The sequence below is a fragment of the Grammomys surdaster genome, unplaced genomic scaffold (assembly GCF_004785775.1).
Source record: "Grammomys surdaster isolate TR1022 unplaced genomic scaffold, NIH_TR_1.0 125878, whole genome shotgun sequence".
Classification (NCBI taxonomy): Eukaryota; Metazoa; Chordata; class Mammalia; order Rodentia; family Muridae; genus Grammomys; species Grammomys surdaster.
The window spans coordinates 611,469-637,974 of record NW_021620703.1 but is presented as its reverse complement, the minus strand read 5'-3'; the positions used below and the strand labels follow the sequence as shown (position 1 = coordinate 637,974).

The following is a 26,506-nucleotide window of genomic DNA, read 5'->3' as shown; positions in this document are numbered from 1 at the left end:
TCTCTCTCTCTCTCTCTCTCTCTCTCTCTCTCTCTCTCTCTCTCTCTAGCTCTCTCTAGCTCTCCCTCTCTCTCTAGTTCTCTCTCTCTCTAGTACTCTCTCTCTCTAGTTCTCTCTCTCTCTAGTTCTCTCTCTCTCTCTCTCTCTCTCTCTCTCCCTAGCTCTCTTATTCTCACACTCTTAAAAAAAAAAGTGGTGTGGCAATGCAGTGTGATAAAAGTCTCTTACATTCAAGAGAGACTGGAGCTTCTGCTAGACCTCAGGGCCAGTTAATAATGTACGTTGAGGTCAGAGGTCACTTAAGACTGCTCTCCAACTGTGTGCGCAGCCTGCTTAACCTGCCTTCAAGAGAACAATGTAGTAATCAACCTTACTGGCCTTGGATTCCCAACCAAAGCTAATGAGCAGCTCGAATCTCGTCTTTGTTCTTCCACGGCCTCTGACCCTAGAGTAGTGTGTGTGTGTGTGTGTGTGTGTGTGTGTGTGTGTGTCTTGTGTATGTTACAATAATCATTTGCTGAAAACAGCAAATGGCAAATGTAAGTTAAAAGCAATCTTATACAACAAACATCCACAGCCACTGAAGACAACACATGGGTATTGTTCAATAAACAGTAGTGATATGTGTAAAACTGTTTGTACCAGAGTCAGCTGGGACCAACTGGAGTCAGTGACTTAATTCCTTGTAAAACTCTGTTAACGATTTCTGGAAGGTGTTCCTCATTCCTTCCCCCATGAGATGCTTGCCATGCTCTTCAGTCTTTGTTTGGGATAGACACTCACACACACACACACACACACACACACACTAGAGAGAGACAGAGAGACAGGCATAGGACAGGAGGACAGGACAGCAGTGTTTAGGCAGACACTGATTCAGACTCATCCAGCAGGCAGACCAGGATGGTGGAAGAGACAAGACAGTAGAGAACAGAACTCACGTCTGGGCTCACCACTGTTCAAGGACACCACAGGGAAGTGCTGTGTTGATTTCTGTCCTTCATGCAATACCAACACGTTATTAGTAACTGAGTTTATTATTAGTGCATCCTACCTGACCCACGACAGATGTGCTAGCTTGCCATTTCCTGTCCAGGAGTAGAAGACTTAAAGAAACTAAAAATTATGTGTATGCTATGCGTATGCTAAGTAGTCCTCCTTGGGATCCCCAATCTTGGACTTGACAGGGACAACTTGACATTGGGGAGGAGGAAGGAGGAATGGAAGATATCCCTCAAGCACAATCTTTGATACAGAGGAAGGAAAAAAATACCCACGGTGCACCAGGACTGTGCGGCGCGCGTGTAGTGTCTCGCCGGCAAGAACACACACACACACACACACACACACACACCAGAATCCTTCCGTAGAAACACGTTTATTCCCAAAAACCAAAATGGTGGAAGAAGACGAAGAAGACCTGGGGTGGCACTGTTTATAAACCCTAGAGCGGTGTATTCACCTCTGATTGGCTGCTTACTCGTTGCGCGCCAAACGCCGTGGGATGGGCTTTAACTTTGGTGGGCTTTTACCATGGCACATGCGCAATTTACTTGTTTACTAGGAAGAATTATAGCTGATAGCGCCACCTAGCGATGGCAGACTTTGCCAGCACCCGCCGCGGCTCCCAACATCTGCCCCTTTTTTGTTTTAAAAACAGAGGGTGGTAGAGGTCCCTGGGAAGGTTACGAAACTCCCATATTTGGGGGTCTCACGGCGGGTCTGAGTCTCTTTAGAGGGTGGTGCTCAAATGTTTGAGGCTTTACAGGGTGTCTTTACCAGAAGCCTTTGGGTACAGCGGCTCAGGAATCTGTCTATTGGCTATCTCCTTTTTTGATTTGTTAAACAGGCACTGGTCAATGTCCCGTCAATGTCCCCAGGCTAGTTGACGTTTCTCTACGCCCAGCACCAATAGGGCTAACACCAAGGAAAGGCAAGCCACCCTGTCTTAGGCTACGAGGGATATACCCGTGCCCGGGTCATTGCCACTCGCTAATCCCGTCATGGGGTTGGCTTGTCATCAATTCCTCAGTTGTCTTCATGGTGTAAATCTGGCATGTGGCGTCAGCCTAATTCTCATCATTGGGACCAATGGCAGCTGTCCTGGAGACAAAAGGATGGAGTTATCTATCTGGCTGTTCTTGGCCTGTCTAGTGTGGTACCGGTTATGACTCAAACTCAAGGCCGATCAAGCAAATTCCATCTTGGGGGAATAAGCGTTCAAGAACCAACAGTTTAAGACAGTCTCCCTTACCCTATCAGGTGCAATGGAAGCAAGTCCTCTGAGTGCAAGGGCTAAGGGGAACAGAAAGAGATGCAAACACCCATCCCTGTGCAATGGAGTCATCTCCTAGGGGTGCAAGGGCTGTTTGTCTCAAAATTCTGGTACCACAGCTACACAGACAAGGATCAGCCAGGCCAAGACTCCTCACTGACCCAGTGTAATGGGCAAATCCTCTGGGGTGCAACGCTGATGGCCTAACATTCAGCACCACCACTTGTGAGGGGGAGACTGCTTATAATTGAGGCAGTGATAACCACACTGCAGGGGAAGCCCCTAGTACTTTGGTCACAAGCGCCTGGCCAATAATAGCCTTGTCAAGATTTTGTTGAGCTCTGAGTTTGCAAACCAACCAAAAGATGAATACTAATCTGCAACATAGGGCATACCAAACAGGCCTACTCCCACCCACTTAAAAAGAAAGGAAAGAAGAAGAAAAGAAAAAGAAGAAAGCTGAAGAATTCCAGGAGGACAGTCCCTCAGTCAGGGACAGATCCACGCGCGTCGAGTTGATGTTCACCACAGCTGCTCTCAATTTTCTGAGTGTCTCACTGAAGTTTTCTGACCAATTTCCTGTAAGATACTGAAACAATTTTCTGGACAGATTAGTTACACGAGTAAAGGTTTTATACTGTACACTGGTGATGTAAAGTGTACCCAGTTTTTTCTCACATCTCAATTGGGCTAATTGAAAGAGGATATCTAATCTCTCTCTCACTAAATCAAGGCGTTGATTAAGGATCATTAGCCCGCCTTTTAGTTGGGCGCTGGCGGAGGTTTGAAGGTTAACAGTCTCTGTCACTGTGGCTGACAATTGGGGGTAGTGTCCACCTGGACAGAAGTTGACATAGCAATCTCAGTGGCAGTGGCGGTAATGGCACTAACTAATATTGCCGCCACTATGGCTGCAGTTATACCAAAATCTCTTTTTTGTCTAAATAATGACAAAGTGGAAGGAGTCTCTACGGGGATGGGAACCCATCGCGTGACTCTGGCAACCATAGCGCGAGTGAATCTTTCAGAATTTTAACACTGGGACATCTAGCAAGTTTCATTGGTACAACTCTTAAAGGTGGAATTTGATAAAATAAACAAAAATACTAGGAACCTGTATCCCTTGGATCAGCACAAGGGCTATCATCAGAGCCTGGAGGGTCTGTCTGGGTGTCACCTTCCAGTATCGCGAGTCGCCGCGTCAGCCGCTCTGGTAGCCAAAAAGGATTGTCTTCTTTCTGTGGAAAGACAAAGCGCTCCCCTGGCTTTTATTAAAATAGAATCTGGACCTTTTCATTGTCCGGTCAAGATGTCCTTTTATTTGACCATTTCTTTTGGCCTGTCAGGCTCTAAAATATTGAGGGTAAAAGTGTTTATCTACTCCTCATCAGTTAATTGTCAAGGGGAATTAGGACTTGTATCTCCCTTGAGAATATCCAACAGAGGTTTACATTCTTCTATGGTAAGCTGAAGATGAGGTTTTAGCCAATTAATATCTGTTAACAACTTTTGAGAATCACTTTTCTGGAGCAACAAGTACTCTAAAATCTTAAAGCTCGTTGTATTAGAGCAAAGGCTTGTAGAAAAACTCCTTTAGAGAGATCAGCCAATAAAATATACAACGAATAATATATACTGAGAGATTTAAACGCTTTAACCTTTTGTATTAAAGCAACAACAAATTTTTTAAGGCCATTAATTATTCTTTGGGGCAAGCTTTTTTAATGAATGGCTTCATGGGCTCTCAAAAATCACAAGCAATTTCACTTAATGTAAACCTCTCACTTTACCAGGAGGTAAAGGAACTGTATAGAACAATCTTTTAAATCTATAATAATTTTATATGCATTTACTTGAATGGCAGCTGGAGTAGGCAAGTCAGGCTATAGTGCCCCATTAGTTTTATAAATCTTAAATTTGAACTTTCTCTGTGTAGCCCTGGCTGTCCTGGAACTCACTCTGTAGACCAGGCTGGCCTCGAACTCAGAAATCCGCCTGTCTCTGTCTCCCAAGAGCTAGGACTAAAGGCGTGTGCCACCACTGCCCGACTCTAGTGTTTTTGAATTAATTGAATAACCAACTCTTTTTAGCTGAGTGAAGTATCAGATAAAGCCAAGCTGAAGGCAATCTTGTCCTCTAATAATTGTTAAATAGCCCCAGTATCTATCAATCTTTTAAAACCTTTTTTCTTTTAATTATTAATTTAAGATTAGGTTTTTTAGTTACTGATAAGACCTAATACACATCAGAGGAACCAAAGCCGTTTTGTCTTCTATCACACTCAAAAATTTTTGCCTGGCCCACAAGCTGTTTTGAATTTCTTTTGAGTCTGAGGCTGACACCTCCCTAAGGAACAAGCAAGGCAATAAACAAATTCTAGAGAACACCCTTTTGAAGGCGGGACAGGACAAAAGGAATGTCTGAAATCCAAGCTCCTGCCTCATCTACTCTGTTATAGTCTTAATTTAAATGTAAATGTTTTTAATCTCTAGCAGGCCAGTACTGTATCACAACTTGTTTTAAATATTTTTATTTAACTCTACCTGCTGTCTGCCCCTTCTATCACATGGGCGAATCAAAAAATTTTAAACTCATATTACAACTGCCAACTGTAGCCAATGGAATACTGGCAGTTTAACTAACCTTTTAAATTTCTTTTGTAACATTAGAGTATAACCATTAATTTTAAGAAGCAAAAGCAAAACCAATTTAAACAATCTACTTTTTCTAAAATCAACACCAAGTAGACTACCCCTATGTTACAAAGTTTTGCTGTCAATTTTTACATATGAATGTATGAAGCAGCTTTTACTATCTCATTGAAGAGATACTGTTTTAAAATCTTATTCTTTATACACCTGGTTTCTGAATGACTCTAACACTGAGTTAGTTTTACGCCACCTTTCGTTACCAAAGTTATAAATTTCTAATTATACCCAATAATTTAAGCCAATAGTCTATAACCAAGACATGTAGAACATTTTTATACTTTTAAAACCAATTAGAAACAACAATGAAATGGCTACATATCTTATTTTTAGATCAAACAAAATTTCTTGTCTTTCTAGCTGTAATTTCAAGAGAAAAGCACCTTGTCAGAGATTTTTCTAAGACAAAACAACTCTTAGCTTTCTTATAAAACCCAAAATGCTGCTGGTCTCTTTTAAAAGCAGCTTATGCCAACCTCAATTCCTGAAAAGACCTTTTTTTAGCTCCCAAAGGTTGGATCAAGCAGTTTTAATGATCTTTCTTTTTGAACACGTAACAAACACAGAACATTTAGACAACGAAACAAAAGGCAAACACAAACACGTGAACATTGGCGCGCCAAGGACAAACAACAAGGAAGGACTTCTAAGAGCTACAGAGAATTTCAGGACATCTCCCGAATTCTCTGCTTCTAGATGAACTCTGAAATAGCCTTTTCATTCTTTTTTGTTGACACAGCTCAGAGAGAGGGCACCTGTATTTTTAAAACTCTTTCTCTCTCTCTCATATTTAAGATGTAACTTTTCATCTCGTTCATTGGAGATGTAGCGGGCAGCTAATTTAACACTTCAATACCCTGCTTTCTAATTCTTTTTAACCCTGCTCTTCCCGCCTGAAGCGGCTTTTAGGCTGCAGGCAATGTCTGTTTAGAATTCTCTTGACCTATGTTTCGCTATCACCTCTTAGGCAAGATTGGCACTGGGTCAATATCTCATTCACCTAGACTGTCTCCCCCAAACCACTCTTCTTGCAAACACAGCCTCCAATTAACCATCACTAACGCAAGCACTCGATCTCGTGGCGGCGGCCGTTTATCCGGCTGGCATCTTTTCTTTTCATCTATCTCTTCATCTGAGTCCTCTGACTCGGAGGAAGTTAGCCCCTCCGACTCAGAGCTATCACGCCGTAAAAACCCCGGCTCCTTTACCAGATAAAGAGGTTTCTTTCTGAGGCTTCCTGTTCTCCCGTCTCTCCCAAGAGCGTTTTTTCTCTCATCTCTCACTTCCTTGGACTGTGTGTCTTTGGAAGGGCCTTTTTCCTTAGACAAGCCTTTTTTTCCTTTTTCTCTCTGAATTTCTAAGCGCTTCCATTCCTTCTCTGTTTCTGACATGCTGACCTGTAATCCATCTACCACTCTCCGAGCCGCTACGAGAACAAGAAGGGAGAAAACTAACGCTACTAACACCATAGCGAGAGCCTCTAAGGTTCCTGCCAACTGGGGAGGGAGACGAAATAAATCAAGTCGAAACCTGTCTCTCAGAGAACATCACCTCGTTCTACGGTTCTGGATTCACTCCACGCGTGGAGGGCCTTCTTAAACAGTGCCAGCGATGGTAAATTCTCCCGGGTTTCTCGGCACCAAATGTGCGGCGCGCGTGTAGTGTCTCGCCGGCAAGAACACACACACACACACACACCAGAATCCTTCCGTAGAAACACGTTTATTCCCAAAAACCAAAATGGTGGAAGAAGACGAAGAAGACCTGGGGTGGCACTGTTTATAAACCCTAGAGCGGTGTATTCACCTCTGATTGGCTGCTTACTCGTTGCGCGCCAAACGCCATGGGATGGGCTTTAACTTTGGCGGGCTTTTACCATGGCACATGCGCAATTTACTTGTTTACTAGGAAGAATTATAGCTGATAGCGCCACCTAGCGATGGCGGACTTTGCCAGCACCCGCCGCGGCTCCCAACACCAGGACCTTAAGGATGACCCAGTAAGATAATCATGCAGTACTGTGCCCCTAAACCCCACGAATCGAGAGGTACTTTTAAATAGGAAATCAGCCACAGCCTCGCCTGCTCACAGACTCAGCCCAGCATCGTGGAAGCACAGAAACTAACATAACTGTCCATCCCTGCTTAAGACAAAAGTTATATACTCCAAGACGATGTAAGGGAAATCAGGTTCTGATTGGTGGCTCACAGGAACTATCACAGATGCATAGTTTTCTCCAGCTGAGGGTCCCCCTGACTATTAGGAACTAAGGACAGTAAAGGAAGGACAGACATTATGGAAATAATCAGGCCTGAGAAGGGCAGTGTCACATGCCTAGTTTATTGTACCAGATAGGATCTGGACAGTTAAGAAAGGTTGACCTGTTCATTGTACCAGATGGGGTCAAGCCAGTGTTCCTTAGGAAGAAATGACAGCAAAAATCAATGCTCTTGAACCTCTGGAAGGCTTTAAGGACTGAAGCAAAAGTTTAATATATAAATGTCCACAATATCAGCACAAAATACTATTTGTCCCCGAGATGGCAATGTCACACCCATCTCCAACCAGAGTACTCTATGTATACTCCTCTGCTGAGAGCAGAAAGTGTCTGTCCAACCTAGAGACCTCTCAGTAGCAAGCTGTAGCCAATGGAGAGATGGTAACCATTCAGTCTGGCCCAGAGACAATCAGCTCGGTGGAGAGTGTTGGTCACAGCAGGTTCCATATGGTTGTGTTTCCTTGAGGCCCTGGGCCAGTTCAAAGCGATGAGAGCCAGCCCAAGCCCCACTGAGCCTGGGGCAAGTGGGAAAATGGATATCACCTCTGCTGTGTCACACTCCAGCATGAAGAAATGATTGAGGGTAATGGCAGGTAACTAAGGAAGTAGCTTCTATTCATGCATCTGGACTCAGCATTAGATTCTTGAGAAAATAACTGATAGAAGAAATGGATTTTTTTTTCATGGTCTATTGGACCACACTCTCACTTTTCCTTAACATCCCCATAGTACTGACTTCTGAAATCAACTGGCAGTTGGTTGGCATGGTGGGCCCCCAGAGGTCCTGCCCCTCTGCAGAAAGGCTGTCTCTGACTCTGTTGCCTCCCTTTAGATCCCATTCCCCTAGCTGGGCCACCTTGTCTGGCTTCAGTGACAGAGGATGTACCTAATCCTACTGAGGACTTGAAGGTGGGAAGGACTTCCCTTCCCATAGAGGGCAGACCTCAAGAAGAGGACAACCTTCTCCTCTAGGAGAAGGGGAGAGGGTAATAGAGAAGGAGGTTTGAGGGTGGGCCTGGGAAGAGAAAAGGGAGGGGGCTGTGATTGGGATGTAAAGTGAATAAATTAATTAATGAAAACAAGAAGTAGACAAGAGAAAACCACAAGATCAGGGCAGAAAGTAATAAGATAGAAACAAATAATCTAACAGAAATCTATATGTAAACAGGTGGTTCTTTGAAAAAAATATGCAAGATTGACAAATTCTTAGTCAAAGTAACCAAAAGAGAGGCAGCAAACATTCAGATTAATAAAATGAGAAAGAAAAGAGAGATATTACTTGAGGCACCAGTGACATTCAGAAAAATCATAAGGATACACTTGAAAAACCTATATCGCACCAAATTGGAGAAGCTAAAAAGAAATGGATGAATTTTTAAATGCATATGTTCTACAAAGCCAAATGAGATAAACATTTAAAATACATCTGCAGCAAGCAATGATGCTGAAACAGTGAGAGTTAATTCAGACCCACTGCAGACTTTCAAAACCAGCACCAATCCTTCCAAAATCACTTCATAAAACAGCAAAGCATGGAATACCTCCAAACTTCTGTTACAGAGCCACCACTGCCCTGATATCAAAACCAGATAAAGGAACAACAAAAGTTACAGCTGAATGTCTTTGAAGAACACTGATGCAAACTCCTCTGGTTAATGAGATGGCCCCGCTGAAAACAATGTGTTAACTACTGAGGCTAAGAACCTAGGTTTGATCCCTGGGACCCAAATAGCGGAAAGATAGAAACAACTCTCACACACAGAGAGCTAAGGACCTAAATAGGTAGCTCCCAAAAAGGAAGACATATTATTATTCTAAAAAAATATGTTCAACATCTTTAGAAATGCAAATTAAAACCTCTCTGAGGTTCTATCTTATCCCAGTTGCCATGCATTTATGTATGTACATATACACATATATGTATACATACATATATACATGCACACACACACACACATATGTGTGTGTGCGTGTGTGTGTGTGTGTAAAACAAATACTGACTGTCAAGGATGCAGAGAAAATGGGAGCCCCTTTTCACTTTTCATTGCTGTTGGGAGTGAAAACTGGAACCGCCTCTGTGGAAATCAATGTGGCGATGCCACAAAAGTCTAAATATGGAACTACCATGTTACCCAGGTTTGCCAAGCCTAAAGGGCTTAAAGATACTTGTACATTCATGTCTATAGTCTCTTCATTCACAATAGCAAAGAAGTGTAATCAAACTAGATGTCACTGACAGATGACTGGATGATGAAATATGGCATTTTATTCAGACGTAAAGAAAAACACAATCTGTGGAGGAAGGGATAGAGGTGGGATATTGAGATAGCTCTGGCTCAAAGAGATAGATATTCAATATTTTCTCTCCTTCGTGGGTTCTAATTTCTAATTTTCCTCTGTTTGCATTTCTTTGGGGGTATGGAAAGAGCCCAGGAAACTAGAAAGGGGTCCACAGGAGGCCATGGAACGTGGAATTTCAGGTTGAGAGGGGTAGTAAACACATGTGATGTGTCAATTGAGGGGACAGGCCTGGAGAGATGACCGTGAAGAGTGTGCACTGCTCTTGTAGAAGACCTGAGTTTGGTTTCCAAAGCCCATGCTGGGCAGCTCACAGCAGCCAGTAACTCCGGCTCTCAGGGATCTGACGCTCTCCTCTGGCCTTCACAGGCACTGCATTTATATGCACACGCATATACACATGATAAAATAAAGAGTATTATCTTTAACAAGCAAGGAGAGAGGAAGTACTGGGAGTGGAAGGGTTAAGTAGGATGGGGGTGGGGGGTTGGAGTGGGAGCCGGACAGAAGGGTCGATCAAAACTAGATCCTAAGAAAACACCAGAAGGAAATCTGATACTTGGTAATCCAATTAAAAAAAAAACAAAAATAAATAAATGGTGATACCCTGCATGGGTGGATAAAAGCTACTTTCCAGAATCATAAGGTCAAATGAAAATCCCAGTGCCAGAGTCAGGCTACCTTCCGTTAAGTTTTTGGTCTACAGTCTCTGAGGCCCCTAAATAATTCAGAAATTGCCACTCCTGTTAACTGCTCACCAGAACTAGAAGGTAAGACCACATTGCTGAGGGCATCATGCATTTTAGTCACTGGACACAAAGCAACCACGCTGGAAATCGCTGTGTGTTTCCTCTCTCCTGAGAACTGCGATCAACTGTCTCACTCAGATGTGGCTCCTGAGTGCTAAGTTTGCTTCAGAGTAACTTGGCAGGAAGTATATGTTTCTTACAAAGTAACTTTTTTCTGGGGCACAGATGCTACATACTTGTTTACTCATCCCAAATAGGGATACCCCCCCACCCCAGACCAAAGCATGAATACCACCAAGGTCAAGATTTTGGTGAATAAGTAAGTTTTACTGGTGTTACTTACAGGAATATGGGTGAGGGGTTACTCACAGGGGAAGAAATGACTCAAAGACAACTGTATTACCAAAGCCTTCCCCGGCGTGGTTGACAGTTCACAAAAGCTGGGACTGTGGAGCACGCTGCATAGCCCGCAGGCAGCTCAACAGGTTGAAGGGTGTCCTTTCCAAGTGGTTCAGTTGCTCTCAGCCTCTTCCAGGCAGCTGAGCTGGTTTGGGCTTCTTCTCGCAGCCTGTCTGGTCTCAGAGTCTTCTTTGCAGCTTTGCTTCTCTGAAGTGACTCCTAATAGTCTTTCTTGTTCACTCTAGTGAATCTTGTCGGTTTCTGGGACTTCCTGAAGTTATTTTGAGTTGCATGCAGATGTGAGTATACTGTGAAACGTATGTGAAAGTCAATGGCTATCTCAGGAGTCGGTTCTTGCCTTCAGCCTCATTGAGACAGCTGGCTCAATAAGCTGTCTTATTAAGGCAGCTGCTTCTGTCTCCCAGCTTGCTACAAGAGAGACAACATTACAACAGGTGCCACCACATCTGCCTTCTTAGTGGGTTCTAGCAATCAAACTCAGTTGTCAGGCTTGTGTGGCTAGCTCCTTTGCCTGCTGTGCCATCTATCTCCCCAGCCTGTGAGTTCTCTTGAAGTCACAGCAGCTCTAATTACCTGCAGACCTGCACAAAATCAAGCCTGCCAACCATGCCATGGAAGACACATGGACTCAAAGGGTCCTACCTCCCCCTTAATCAGTCAAGGTAACTAGACTGGGAGGGGGTGGGGGAGGGGATTACAAGGCCCCACCCTTCCTATCTACAGGGAATTTAATGATTTCTAGAAGAGGGAGAAACATCTTTAGTGACATAGCTACTGATAAGATGCCACTCAAGAATGGGTTAATATTAGTTTGGGTTCTATGAGGCTTTGTTACAAAACCAAACTCTCTTTGTTCGGGTCGGAAAAACCAAAACAACCCAAGGAGGCACATGAGTCCAGCAAAAGCAAGATCTTTGTTTGAATTAGGCAGCAAAAACTGACCAGTCAGGGACAATAACACAGACTTGCGAGCTCCCTGCACCCCTGGAGGGAAGTTGCACAGCATATGTAAAGAGTGAAACTGTAAAGCCAGGGGGAGGGGAGGCTGGAGTGAGCTTCAGAGTTATCCAATAGTATTTTGACATTAAGAGTTAAAAGCAAGGGGCTATCCAGTGGAGACCGGGTCTTATCCAGGGCACCTGGCTTCAAGGCCCTTAACTCATTCTCCTAGACATTTGGTCCCAGAGCTCAGAGTGATAAAGGAACAAAAGAGTTGGTTCCCGGGCCTCAGACCATGAACTCAGTTTGACCCTGCCAGCAAGACGGAGAAGCTGTCCCATTAGATGGTTGGATTCAGACAACTCTCTCCTTACACCTTCATTTTGGTTCCCAGTCACAGTAAAATGGTAAAGGTTATGGTGTCCTGCCTCTCAAACCCAGTCACAGTGAAGCCTAGTGACCATAGATCTGACACTCTGAAACCTGGAGCCAAAATAAATCTTTTATAGGGTAACTGGCCAGTGGTAAATTACCCTGTCCCCATCCTACCCCAGCTCTGACACTTGGAAATCCCCACTCATGACTCAGCCTTAAGTCTTCAAACAATGTTTCAGAGTTAAATGCCAAGCAGTACTGGCTGCACTGTATGTTTCCACTAGCTCACTGGGCACGCTCCAAAGACTCTATAAAAGCTCACCCCTTCCCTCAGCCCTCTGCTCTCTTCCCATTCAGAGGCAGCCGCCATTTTGTTCTCAATAAATCTGTGAAGTTTGTTGCATGGTTTGACTTTGTGGTATTTGTTGGCTCCCAGCTTCCAGGATGCCCTTGTGCCGGAAAAACCCTTATCTTTCCCAACTTAAGTTTGCTTCTCTCAAATATTTCATTACGCTGACACACCCTGACTGACACATTGCCTAGGTGCTATGAAAAAATAAAAATAAATAAATACAGCAAGTAGAGGCCGTAATGCAGTAACTGGAGGGCGGGGAGACGGAACATGAGGAGACCTGCTTTGGACAGGGAGAAAGGACATGCATCTAACCAGTTAGAGTGATCCAGGATGAGGATGTTTCTGAGGCCATGGTTTGCAGACAACTGAGAGTAGCCAATGAGCCAAGTGACAAAATTAGGAAGTCTTGAGCCACGCGATGCAGAAGCTAGAAAACAGCTGAGGCTTATTTGAGATCGCACCACTATCATAACCACTGCATTCTAGCCACAGTGTCATTTAAGGTTGTGTTCCCATCACCCGTGGAGCTATTTGATCGCTAGGCTCAATCACTACAGCAGAACCTCCGAGTAAGAGCCCAGAACAGAAAACGAACCTGCTACCCACACACTGTATATGCAAAGGAAATGAGTACCTACAGTCACCGTGCACGCCGTGGGCCAAGTATCTTAGTTCTCCAGACAAAAAGATGCTTTGCGGGACTTCGTGCGTGGGCATGCATACCACAGTGAACAAATGAAGGTCAGAGGAGCGCTTGGAGTGAATTCTCTGTGTGGTAAGTCCTGGGGATCAATGTTGGAATTGGTGGGAAGTGCCTTTACTTGCTATACAATCTCACTGCCCTAAATCAGCTCTTTAAAATGCTTTTTTCAAAATTGCTACCAAAAACATCTACTGTGTAACATCCTCCCACCCCCCATAAAGAGGACTTCATACTGAAATGCTGAGTGAATTGAGAAGGCGCCAATCTTTCACACGGAGAGCACAGCTGCAACTTCATCTGGAGCTCCCTAGCCTCTGCGAAATAAGCAATTCTTTAAAACCTGTGCCAAGTACACTGGACACCTATTGTCCTGGAGGTGTGGGTGTGAGACAGGGTCTGTGTACCTAAAGCTGTTCTGGAACGTGCTGGAAGTTTAGGCACCCACCACCACCTCAAGGCGGTGCTTTCTATCACAGAGGGAACTCAGCAACTAGATGTATTTTCATTCTTGCTACATTTCTGTAGGGCAATTTTAATCTACATGAAGCACTCTGTGCTCATAACTGTTCTTGCCTAGATCTCCAACTGCCTAAAATATTTTGAATTTAAGCAGTCTAATGAAATCGTCACACAGAATCATCAGGCATTGTATTGCAAAAAATGAGTGTTTAAAATGCACTGGAAAGCCAACATACACAACTCAAAGAGAAAAATTTTATTGATATAAAATGCACTTATAAAATGTCCACAGAAGACATGTAATTTTTCACTACTATATAAATTTATTGGGAATGTTATTCACATCTATTGTCACCTAAAACATACTGTAAACAATGAGTTATACCCTAAAACAAATGCATACGTGATTCTCAGCAATCATTGGTTTAATTATTAGTAAGGTTACAAGATCACATCTGGATTCTGGAATGTGCATTGACTTTGACGTAGTGTATTAGACTTCAGAGCGTAATTGCACACGATGCTTTGGAACAGTCCCCGCTGGCTCTGGATCCAGGACACGTAGTACTCCCTCTGCTTGAAATGGCAGCTCTGGTGATGGTCTGCAACATGGCTCCAGGTCCCTCACTGCAGCACTCTATGGCACGTGTGACGACATGTACACACGTACAACTAAAAAGTTTACCTCACGTAAACAAGTGCGACATCACTGTCAACTGTCCTGCATATTTAAGTAGTAAAGTCTACATATTTGTAAACAAACAAAACACACAATATTCAAATCTATTTTTAAAAATTTCCATCAGCCCATAATTCCTCTTATGATCTATGTGAATACACACTGAATTTCTGAAAGGCGCGTGTATTACTTCAGGTAATAAGGCTTTGCAATGAGCACTTCGTATTTCATACCATGAAATGTACATTACTGACATTATCTTGTGCAGCATGAAGTTCAGGTCAAGGACTTCCAAATCCTGGACACGACAGTCCACTTCACAACTTCTCAGTTATGGCTCTGCAGCAGGCTTAGCAGATTAAACACCAAGTGTTCTAACTCCCTCTATTTCAAGTAACAAAGAACTCTTGAGGCTCAAAACTTTCTAGGTTGTAACTGAAAATACAAAGCTTCAGAAAACCTGTGTTCTGAGAGACATTATTAACTGAAACAAGATCCTTAGGCTACGTATTACCTGTGGTAGCCTACTAAGTACTAGAAATCAATAATTTTAGATCTGAAAACTTGCTCGCAAGTGATGTGACAATCTGCTTTAAGACACATGGTTTCAAAGAGAAAAAAAAACTTGAAACTTCAAACATGTTTACTTTAGGTTTGTTTCTTTTTGAATGACACTTGAATTCTGATCTGAACATGAACGTCTGGCTTCATAGTCCTTATAGTATCACTTTGGAAGCAGACAATTCAAAAGCTCTGCACAGACCTTACAAGACTGTAGCCTTGCAGAGCCATGAGGAAGCCTGGCTGTCCGGTACCTTCTGAGCTTCAGCAGGAACTGCATTTCTGAAATCTGAATGGTACTACAATGGAAAGGAAGCCCTGCTGCAGTAGGCCGTGAGTTCTCCGTCACAGCAGACAGACCACACACTCAAAGCGAGCAGCTGCCTGCCTCTTCCCAGGCTCCTTCACAGACTCAACAAGTGCGAGTACCTCAGGGCTGTTCCGCTTCCCTTTACAGGGAAACAGAACTCACTACAGAGTTCTAAAAAGCAAGTCCTTATGTAACTGGCCCACCTATGTAAAATATTGAAGATTATGTCAAAGTGTGGAATCAACACGCTATGAAAACAGTGTGACAAAACCAAACATTACTATGTTGAAACCTTGTCTAGCTTTAACTAAAAAATAAAAATCATGAATCTTCTATAGCATTAATTTAAAAAATACATAGAAGTGAAAAGTGCTATTTTTCAAAAAGTACAATTTCCCTCCCCAACTATATCAACATGGAATGATTTCAGTCCTCCTTGTACTAAAAGCTGGAGATTTTACAAAACTATATTGCAACATTTAATAAGACAAATTTAATCAGTAGTGGCTTCTGCTTCCGCTGGACCCCTAATCAATCTTCGGATCCCTCTCTTGCCCGCAGGACCTTTCGGTTTAGCAAAACTCTGCTTATGTGCATGCTGCTTGGGATGGACTTCATCGTAAAGGAAATCCGAAGTTAGTTCATCCCCGTTGTCTATCTCAATCTGCAACAGAGGAGGTCACCAGTGAGAAACAACGGAAGCAGGGAGCATTCAGAACTGAAGCACTGTAAACCGGCTCCCAGGCACCGATGCCTCATGAGTGTACCACACACCTTCCACAGAGAACAAGCGAGGACTGTATCTGTAACGCTTCCTCTGCAGCCCTTCTGGGAGGCACTAAAGCACTGGCTTAAACAGCCAGCCAGTCACCTGCTAGCCTGCTGCCTCCCCCGGCTCCATGTGCGTAATGTCTGCCAGCAGCAGTGAGCACGGCGTCCTCCAGCTGCCCTGCTTGTAAATGCAAACCCTGCACTTGCTCCTTCATCCCCTGTGCTACCTGGAACCACTCTGAGACAGGGGTAGGCCAATGATGGCCCACAGATCAAATCTCTAGCCCAACTTTAGAGCAATTCACACTTTAAGGGGCTTCAAAAACAATAAAAACATGGGAAAGACACCCATGTCAGCTGGCAAAACCTAAGATATTTACTGTCTGGTCTTGTGCAGGGTCAGCTGACCCTTTGTGAAGGGTGCTGGCACACACTGAGTGACAGACAGAATCTCAACTGCTGCAGGCTCAGCACCCACACCAGCAGTTTATAAGGAAGCATCTTTGCTTATACCCTACCTGTATTTCAGAATGTATATGGAGATCTGGTAGCAACACCCCACTGTGTACACTGACAGAAATGTTCTAAATACGCTGCTATCCTAATGCTACAGATGGCCAGCGAGCACTTGCAACTATCAGTGTTATTACGAAAGTGAACTTCATATTTTATCTGTGTTTCCACTCACAGCCACCCGCACCTCGTAGCTACCATACTACTTAGCACGCATCTGGCTCATGCCAGGCCATCCCTAGGCACTCAGCGGGCTGCCTCTGACTGGGGATGACAGCAGTCAGATTAGTGTTGTCGTGTATAAGCCACGGCACCTGGAGAGGCCCCACACTGCACCAGCTGGAAACACGAGGTGACTCGAGCAACTTCAGTGCTGAAACAGCAATGCCCACCTTTCTGATGACATTCATGTGCAGCTGTCTCTCTACAATCTCCAGCAGGGGGCTCTTGCAGCTGGAATACAGCATCCGCTCTCTTATGCTGCACGTGTATCCAGGCATTGAATAAATAAACACTGCAAGTTAAAAGAACAACAATTAGAAAGATCAACTAAAGCAAGTCTATGAACCTCCGAAAATTGCATCTAAGCTCCTGGCAAGGAATGCAGAAGCACACAGTGCTGACACTGAAGGTAGTGCGTTGAAGGTAAGGTGTCCCATACCTACGGACTCTAAGTAGTCTCCTTCATGGGAATGCTTATACAGAAAGAAATGGTAACGTGCAGAATCCTTGGGAATCCTCTTTGGCAAATCTTTTAGTTCTGTATTCTCTGTGTTGGCCAAAATTATTGTTTCATTTTTTATATCTATTTCCTATCAAAAAGAAACAGCATTTATGAGACAGGTAAAACATATGTTAACTTTAACGAGAGTCAAAGATGATGTACAGTCATGGATTGTCACGAACCATCTAGGAAAGACCAAGGCCTCCCTGGAGGTGCCCAGCCTTTTTGCATGGACTAAGATGGGAGAGCTCTGAGAGGCAAGGTCCCAAAGAGACTTCATCTCAGGATTGCTTCTTGCAGCTGAAATGTCTTTCCTGTCCTTATTATATTAATATAATAATCGCTAGGCATTAGCCTACCCTATTGAGTAGATTTCCTGCAGATCAACATAAAGATGAACTTTCATGAATTACTGCTATTTAGATGAATTAATGATTTTATACACTTTCTGATTTGATTCAAATAATCTTAGGAATAAAGTTTTAAGAGATGGTTGTTTTTCTAGAAAGATGTAATAATATTAGAATTAAGAATAGAATGTCCCCATTTCTCATAATAGTAAGTAAAGGCTGCATAATAAGAAATACAATGAGCTTTCATAATCTCACTAAAAAGAGAAATAGGCTTGGGACAAATTTGTATTCAAGAAAAAGCATTCAGGTCCAAGGATGAAGCCGTAGGCGTGCACTAAGACAAAGTCATGTAAAAACTGTTGCTTTGAACTTATAATGAGTTTACGGAATGAAACACTGCTTTGCACTTGTTACTGATATCCTGTTTCTCCCCTTTATGTAACATTTTTATCTACCAGCTAAGTCTTTCTCACTAAGAGAACTTTCTGTGTGAAGGATGTAAAAGGCTGAAAGCAGTAACAAAGGCAGCGCAGCCATTTTCTGCCTTATTGGGTGTGTACGTCTGTGTGAGTGACTTCGTTCCCTTTCCTCTCTGGTTCAAAAAAAGGTACCGAGCTCCCTGGCCAGCGAGAGGCTTCTGGCTGACTCACCAGCAAAAGGCACACTAGCAGTAAATCCTCTACTGCATCCCCAGCTGCAGGATAATTGCCAGAGACAGGAGTTACGTTTTCCAGCGCTTACTGAAGCACAGAACAGAGAGCTAACCGGCCGGAGATCATCCATCTTTTGTCTGGATGCTGTGCCCCCTTCAACCCTTTCCAGCCAGCAGGCCCCGGCAGAGGACTACTGACTTTCATATACAGTACTCTGTGATTTATAAAAAGTTAATAAGCAGAGACCTTGCCTTAAAAGAAAAAAATTAATAAAAAAAAAACCAAGAAAAGCAAAAAAATGAGGTTAGTTAAAAGTAAGAACTAGCCAAGCCATAGCAACTCAACAGAAGAGCCATTATGCAGGCATCGTGTCTCTTACCAACTGCACATAGTTGAGCTGTTTGTTACTCAGTTTTTCCAAAGCCTGGAAGGCATCTCGAGAGATAGGAAATGCTACTCCTTGTAGTGTCTGATGCTTTGTGTCCACACTCACGTCAGTTTGTACCTACGTATGACAGATATAAGTGCCTGAGGATGCATCAGTATTCAGCAGTGTCCACCGGCACAACGAAGAAAACTCCACTTTAAAAATATTTACCTCTCATTTACCCTTTGCCGACATGTGGCTCAAATTCTTAAAGCATGTTTAACTTAGAAGGCAAATCATTTCTCACACTGGTTTCCTGTCCTGCTAGCATACCGAGGACATACAGAGCGCATGGCACACGGTTTTGAACTATTGAGGTGTGGGATGCCTGAATGGCGGTCAGAGGGCTCTGGAGGTGTGCCCTTAGCTCAGGTTGACACAGGTTCAAGTAGCTACAGATACGCAAAGTATCATCAGATTACCTCTGTAAGCACAAACGTTTCTTCCTAGAATTTCTGAACAGTAAAATGTGTACAGTATGCATAGGCCTCTACTCTGTTCTACAGGACATAAAATGCAACACAAACTTCATGCATTGAACTGAGGACACAGGACACAGACAAAACACACAGCTCAACAAGCTACAACTGTACACATTCCAGATGTGGGGCTTTCTTTACTAAACCACGCCGTGTGGATGAGAGGAGGTACTTCAAGAAAGCTTTTCAGTGCGCAGGATGGTTTTCTACTTGATAAATGACAGCTAGTATAGGGTCTCTTTTGCAATATTGCAACAGAAAGTTGAATACAAACTTCACTAAGAAATGAATGGAGAGTCTACAGCATGATACTGGTAATGAGAACATCATAGAACATATGCAAGTGCATACCCCACCGTGATCCTCTGGGTTCTGATTGCAAGGAATAAAACAGACTATCAAACTTGTAAAAAAAAAAAAAGTCACCATCAAAAGCCCTACACAACTTTAGTTTAAAATATATGCTAGATCCTTGCTATCAATGTGACATTAAAGGGACTGAGCTATCTCCAGCCTGGTCCAACCTAGCATGAAGAAGACTGAACAGAGGTTTGGGGCACTTTGTTCTTCTCTGTAAAGTTTCAGTAGAAAGAGAGCGATTATAAAAGCTAACTACGATGGCTGAGAAAGCATCAGCATCATGGCCCCAGGTCTCCTGGCCTCAGTGTGCATGACAGATACTCAGCCTGCCATGCATGCCTCCATCCAAGGTCACAGGACTCAAAGATCCTAAGCACTCTCTGACATGTTAATTCTATTCTCTTAAGTAAACACCCGTCCCTGAAGTAATATATGTTTTAAAGAGTTTTCTTTATGCAGTTGTATTAGATATAAAGCTCTTTGCAATCATTGGGTAACACACTTTTCTCTTTAAAAATTTCTCACAGCACAGAGATTCTAGCATGAAGTTTGCTTTACCGTGTATCTCAGGGATAGCCCTTAAACTGATTATTTTAATATGGACGTTTTACCTTTTTTCTGAAAACACGTAAAGCACACAGATCTGTTTTAACCTAAACAGAATAAAGCTAATGGACCCAACTTTTGATTTTCAGTTACCTGCAGGTCTATTCATTAAACAGACTATTCTGACACACTGGAAACCTTGAACCATGTTTAGGTTGTGACCTACCTCATTGATTTTAATCTGCCGTAATTCTTCCTCAGCTGCAGTCAGTGGGGCAGGGGAAGACTGGGACAGCAAATACTTTTTATATCCGTGTAATGATACATCCTCCTGTAAGCAAATAAATAAATTATTATTTCCAAGAAATACAACCATGGTGAGCTTACATTACAAAATAAACTTAATAGAAAAGAAGATTAAGTGACAGTTCACAGCAGAAGGCTTTTCTCTATCCTTCCTTGAATCCTCTATGTTGAAGGCTTCAGAACAAGTGTATCTATCCCCTTTGTAGTCACTAAATCTTTTGTCTAAGTTTGGTCAGTCAGATAACAAACTGATCAAGCCGACAGGACACCCGAAATTCACCATGTGCAGAAAACTGCCCTACAGCTGTTCTGAGTGATTTACTCAGTCTACATTCTAGATCAAAGTCACTTCTGTGGTATCTGCAGAGTATTCATCACACACAAAGCACGCCAAAGAGGACTCATGAGCATGCCGCTCTTGGACAGCTGCCAGTGAAAAAGCAGAGAGGCCAGCCCTCCTCCTGGTTCACAGGGGAGAGAACACACACCTCTTCTACTGGCTACAGCGTGTCATCTTCTGAAACTGAACCATAAGCCAGCTGTGCAGAAGCATATTCTAACCATCTTAATTCACTAATATACTCACACCTGCATCAATGTACCACACACATTAAAGGGTACGTATATCTCAACAGCATTTATTCTCAACAGTAAATAGATACAAATACGTTCACTAGCACAAACTTGCAAATCTTGAGCTAGAATAAACTGTCTTAAGGTTATAGACTGAGACTCTGAAATTCATATCAATCATCTTTTACCTCTTTGCATTTGTTATTCTGAGACAGGATCTTACTGTGTACCCCTGACTGTCCTGGAACGCAGTACGTAGACTAGGCTGGTGTCACCCTCAGAGAGCGTACTCCCTCCCTCCCACACGCTGTGATTACAGGTTCGGCCTGCCATGCCTGGCTTCAACAGCTTTGGTTTATTTTTGCTTGTTGTTTTATTTTGGTTTTTAAAACATAAAAAACACATATAAATGTATGTTTTTTAAATAAATGTAAGTTTTGCACCTTTACTGTTCCGAACACTTCATCTTTAATGTGGCCACCTCCGAATTCTTTTTTCAGAGTTGCTCTGGTTGCTGCATACAGCATTTTCTGACGAACCTATACAGTTGTGAAGGTTTTACATGTTAGCAGTATTAACTGTATAAAATATACCATTATAAAAGACTATATTAAAATCTTCAGTATTTAAACAGATCAGGCTGACACTGACAACTGTAAAATGGGTGTCTATACCATTAATGACCATTATGGTCAGTCTTAAATTATGTAGTGTATGCTTGTTTAAAATACAAAATAAGCTCCTACCTTTACAAAGTGCCAAATTAGTTGCAAGGACAAAAAATAACCTAAAGTACTATTTTAAAATATGGGGGAGGAGATCAGGACAAAGTAGCTTTTGCAGTGATACTTTACTCAAAGCTAGATCAGACATTACTTGGTGAGAATCAGATATTCCTGGACTCCGGGACGGCAGATGCCATTAGAGGCAACACTGGGATGGAGACATGCGTTCTAGGAGGAAAGAGCTTTAGGAGCTCTCATGGAGTACCATTCACTAACACAAATAACTTCTTAATTCTAAATAGTGGAATCTGCTACTTCTTCCAGACAGAATTAAAAATGGGTAATCTTTTGAGAACATCTAGATAGCACTAAAAATTAGCTTCTTATAAGAAGCTCCAGACTCTTTAAAATGTTGGGCAATATTTACATTCAATTCCACCTGCACTTTATCCTAGTGTATTATCAGCTTTTTCTTGTTTGTTTGGGGAGAGGATTATCCCTCTATGGGAAAAGATTGTTGCTTCTTACCCTTCCTTCAGCCTGCAAATACTTCAGAAAAAAAAAAAAATTCTTCCTAGCATTTAATGCCAAACAAACAAGCAAAACAAAACAAACAGAACAAAAACTACAAAAAATTACTCACATGAGAATGATCTGGAGACCATGCAATGAATATCCATTCATATCCCTGGGCATTCTGAGAATCTAACCTGAATAATACATAGCACGGTTGCTTGTCCTCCAGCAGGGGCAAGACAAAGGAATCGTAATCCTGTTCCCAGGAATCTGAAGGCGGACTACAGGACCCAACCACCAGTTGCTCTACGGAAGGAGAATTTGAAACAGATATGAATGATGTGTAGCACCAAGTGTCAATGTGATGAAGACAAGAAGAACGACTTATGCCTCAATTACTATAGTAACAGCTGAGTTAAATGCTCTTAAAATGTTTAAATTACCATATATAGATATATATTATACCATATATATAACTTCATTTATGACTCAAAACTGTAATTCTTAAAATTAATGTTTACTTGTAAAGAACTATGAAACAAGCGTTAGCTCCTGTTTGACAACACTGCTGGTTTAAATGTTGCCTAAGCACATAAACTAGAACTAGGAGTCGCCACACTTTTTAAGTGCTGTCTTGTAGAACTGACTAAGTTATGAAGGGAGTACTCCCAGAGTCACCTGTACCCACAGACAGGCATACACTTCAGTAGTACACAGCAACAGGGCAAACTTGGGACAGCTTCCACCTTCCCCATAAGAGAACATGTTGTGGTACAGTCAGATAGAAACGATGTTCATGTTTTAAAATAATCATAGGCTGGCAACACAAACCCCCAGAAATCCCAGAAGTAAAGATCAAGAATAAAACAATATGCAGTTTATAGGAACTTAAACCCAGCGTTATGTGCTGAAGAGGATGGGTCATTTACGTATGTACAGCTTCCCAATTGCAGCTGCTCCGGGTGGCGTGTGTGTGTGTGTGTGTGTGTGTGTGTGTGTGTGTGTGTGTACAGCTGTCAAAAGATATCCTTCATTAGAAAAACAGTGACAATTAAAAAGGTCGGGAGCAAACTATAAAGTACTAGGTCATTAATTTAAGAAGTGGGTATTGATTTTTTTTTCATTCTCTGAAATTTCTAGTTTAACATTTTTCTCAAGATTAAAAAAAAAAAAAAACCTTGAAAATATTTAGGAAACAAGAAATTTTCTCCCTGAAACATGACTCAGGTACATTTTTACCTTCCCATTTTGCTTACTGACACTCATACTTAGCTGCTCTGAAGTATATACATCTGTTCCTACAGAAGCTAAGATTTTCTAAACTAGCTTCACATTTAAATATAAAAGCAGAAAACAAACTTGGTTTATTTCCACTACAAGTTACTTTTCCAAAACAAAATGTGTTAGGGTATTTGAGAAGGCCAGCAGAGTACTCTCAGCATAGTCCCTCCAACATGAAGTATGAACAGAACTCCATCCATGTCAGACGGAGCCTCTCAGACAGTTTCCCTGCTCACAACAATTAGCGTTAAGGAGTCAATTTATAATTTGCCGTGAACAAGACAAGATCAAAGGAAGCCCTGACGTTCAACGTGGACCGTGCCGTAGAAAGGCACACAACAGGTGAAGCTACCACACCAGAAAGCATCTGCTGTTTCTCCAACGGCCACCCCCAATTTAAAAGGAAAACAGGCTGAAAGGCAAACTCTGAACTTGCTTCACCCTGATTAACAGTTCAAATTACTAATAAGGCTTGGAAATCTGAAACTGTAACAGCTAACACTCCAAGGGCACAGAGACTCTTAAAAATGTTAACTAACCATTTTCAATAGATATTTTCAGAAGTCTGTATTTCCCGTTTCTGGCTCTGGCAAAGATCTCTTTAACATCTTCACTTGCTGTGGGAAAATGATAAAGGAAAAAGTGTTTAAACTTAGAAGTAGTTTAGCTTGTATTTATCTCAGAAAAACAGAAATTAAACATGGAGCATGTAGCCCCTTCTTCTTATTATTGTTATTATAAAACAGGAGCATAAAATATGGGCCTTGGCTATGAGTTAAAAACTAAATATTAACATTTAGAAAGTACAGGAACTTAAACATTTCCGCTACAGAACTCTGTAGCAGAAGTAACACCAGGGTGAATGTTTTAGGTCAAACCCAGTAATGGACAAACTGCTTCATGTCTGAAAACGTTGAAAAGTTGCTTCTATCGTCCAATTTTAAGTTTGGGATAGCCCCTTCATCAAGTCATTTCCTGTCTCTGTCCATCAAAAACAACAGGATCAATTCTAAAACACTAGGTGTTACAATGATTCTACTGTTCTTGTATCTCTTTGTCAAAAAAAATTATAGTAGCCATCGAGCAAATAAACATTTAATAACCTATCTCTTGTGTAGCCATTACTGCTTCAAATTCGGACTTGTGTTGTTGATTGCCGAGCAAGACTACTATTTACGTCTTGCTAGATAAAAGGCTCAAACATTAAACAATAATTTTGACATACTTAAATATCAAAAGTAACACTGGAGGAAAATTCAATGTTTTTAAACCTGAGACTATTTTTGCCTGCGTGTGTATGGAATTAAATGGTGGTGTCAAAAACCCTTAAACACAAAACAAGTTATTAAGTGGTCACCTGGAGGAAAGACTCAGTTAACTATTACAGGAAGTGCTCTAGTTTATATTGGAACTCGTTAAATAACCCCGGGATATATTATTTGATTCCGAGGAGTCTGAGTACGTCCAAGTTGCCTATTTTCAAACCAGGAAATAATAATGGCGAGTAAGATACACAAGTAAACTGCACATTCAACTGTCTCCACGGGGTGATGAGGTGCAGCCACTCAGATCAGACTTTTCAGCTGCCTGCGGAGCAAGCATCCAAAGATGGAAAAACACTTCCTACTCAGGATTTCTCCAAAAGGAAGGCACACCCGCGTTCTGAGAGAAAATCCGGGGAGTTCGGGAGGCACCCTACAGCGGTAGGATCTGTTTGGTTTTACAAACGATCTGAGCGCTGGAACAATCTCCTTTGGCTGGTCCTGAGGAAAAGTCGCTCGGCTGGCCGGCGGAAGGAGCCTGGTCAGCTTCGGATCTTCCTGCTCTCGGCACGGGGGCCGGGATGCAGCAGGGTCGCCCCGTGCATCCTCACGTCTCCGCTCTCTGGCAGCTACCGGCCTGATACGTGGCGGCCGCCGGCTAGGGCCGCGAGGGACACAGTCGGGCCGTCGCACCCAGAGCAGCTCCAATGCCGTCCGCGCCTCCAGCGCTCGGGCCCGCAGCCTCCCGGGAGCCCCTGCCCCGTGGCGCCGTTACCTTGGATGCCGGTCTGGTGGGACATGGCGGCGGCCCCGGGTTCCCGGCTCCGGCGCAGGGTGCGGCAGCGGCCCCGGCCGGCGGATCCAGGAAGTAGCGGCTCCGCCTGCGCGTCATCGGCCCGCGACCCTCAGTCCCGCCCCCAGCACCAGCCCCGTTCTCCTGCGCGGCATAGGTCCCGCCCAGGATTTCGCTCCCAGTTCTTTCACTGGCTACCCAACCTGTCATCACAATCTCCGCCCCCTCCAGGCCTTGGCCCCGCCCTTTCCCGGCAATGACCGGACCCCTTGCGCCCCGCCCCTCAGCTGCTGTGCCTCACTAAGATGCACCTTGTGGCGGTGGGCTGTGTGTCCACCACACACCACAGCGACCCCGCTGCAAAATGCATTAGAGGGGAAATGGCCTTTTCCCCAAGCAAACACTTTCTACGTAAAAGACATGCCCTTTGCTGTAAAGAAAAGGCCATTTTAAGGCGAAAGATAAAGCAGCTAAACATTTGCAAAGCAAGATGGGGTTCAAGACCACTCCTGGCCCACTTAAAAATTAAATGTTCTTCATCATTTAACCCATGACTTGAATCCTGAGCTGTTCATTTTTCAATTGGTCACTATCATACAAAACTACTGTTCTCACCTCAAAAAAAGAAAAAAAATATATATCGTCTATTCTGAAACCAAATATGTGCCCTACTATCAGGGGAGGGGTACTAATTCAGGTGACACCTCAACCCAAGTATCATGTCCAACTTGGTAACAGATTTATGAAATTTTTTTTTGTAATAGCAGAACAAAAGAAAATCACAAATCATCTTTAAAATATATTTGGTGGGGACATGGGGCTAAACCCAAAGTGAGGGAAATTTCTGCTACTGGTTCAGATATTACCTGAGAAGGACATCTTTACCCTTTCAATGGGAGAAGCTAAGTGGTCTGTACATTTCTAAGGATGGATGTTAGGTCAGACTCAGAAGTGGCCAGTGAGTGGGATGGCCCAAGATAGTTTGGCTTGGGACCTACACCACAGTCCTACACAATCAGGCAGTTCTAATCAGTCAGTCAACCTTTCTGGGTCTTCAACAGGTGTAGGGTGGCTTTTTTCCCCCTGAAATTACAGCTCACAGCACTTTTAAGAGA

At 42.9% G+C, this 26,506-nt stretch overlaps 1 protein-coding gene across 1 annotated transcript; it reads right to left on the bottom strand.

The window, feature by feature from the left end:
• Positions 1-13,794: 13,794 nt before the first annotated feature.
• On the bottom strand, positions 13,795-25,516 carry Twf1 (twinfilin actin binding protein 1). Its single transcript, XM_028752172.1, has 9 exons — positions 25,374-25,516; positions 23,876-23,953; positions 22,183-22,361; positions 21,258-21,353; positions 20,162-20,266; positions 18,503-18,628; positions 17,055-17,205; positions 16,786-16,907; positions 13,795-15,773 (listed from the first exon to the last, which is right to left on the bottom strand). Exons 1-9 carry the CDS (start codon positions 25,396-25,398, stop codon positions 15,603-15,605), a joined length of 1,053 nt encoding a protein of 350 aa, XP_028608005.1. The 5' UTR covers positions 25,399-25,516; the 3' UTR covers positions 13,795-15,602.
• Between the last annotated feature and the right edge of the window lie 990 nt (positions 25,517-26,506).

What these genes read in the sequence shown, in the direction of transcription:
- Twf1 (XM_028752172.1), bottom strand. Translation starts at nt 25,398, where the DNA reads ATGTCCCACCAGACCGGCATCCAAG. An exon ending in AGACTACTTAGAGTCCGTAG is followed by an intron (nt 16,908 to 17,054) that starts GTATGGGACACC and finishes TTTAACTTGCAG; the next exon opens with TGTTTATTTATTCAATGCCT. An exon ending in ACATGAATGTCATCAGAAAG is followed by an intron (nt 15,774 to 16,785) that starts GTGGGCATTGCT and finishes CCTCTGTTGCAG; the next exon opens with ATTGAGATAGACAACGGGGA.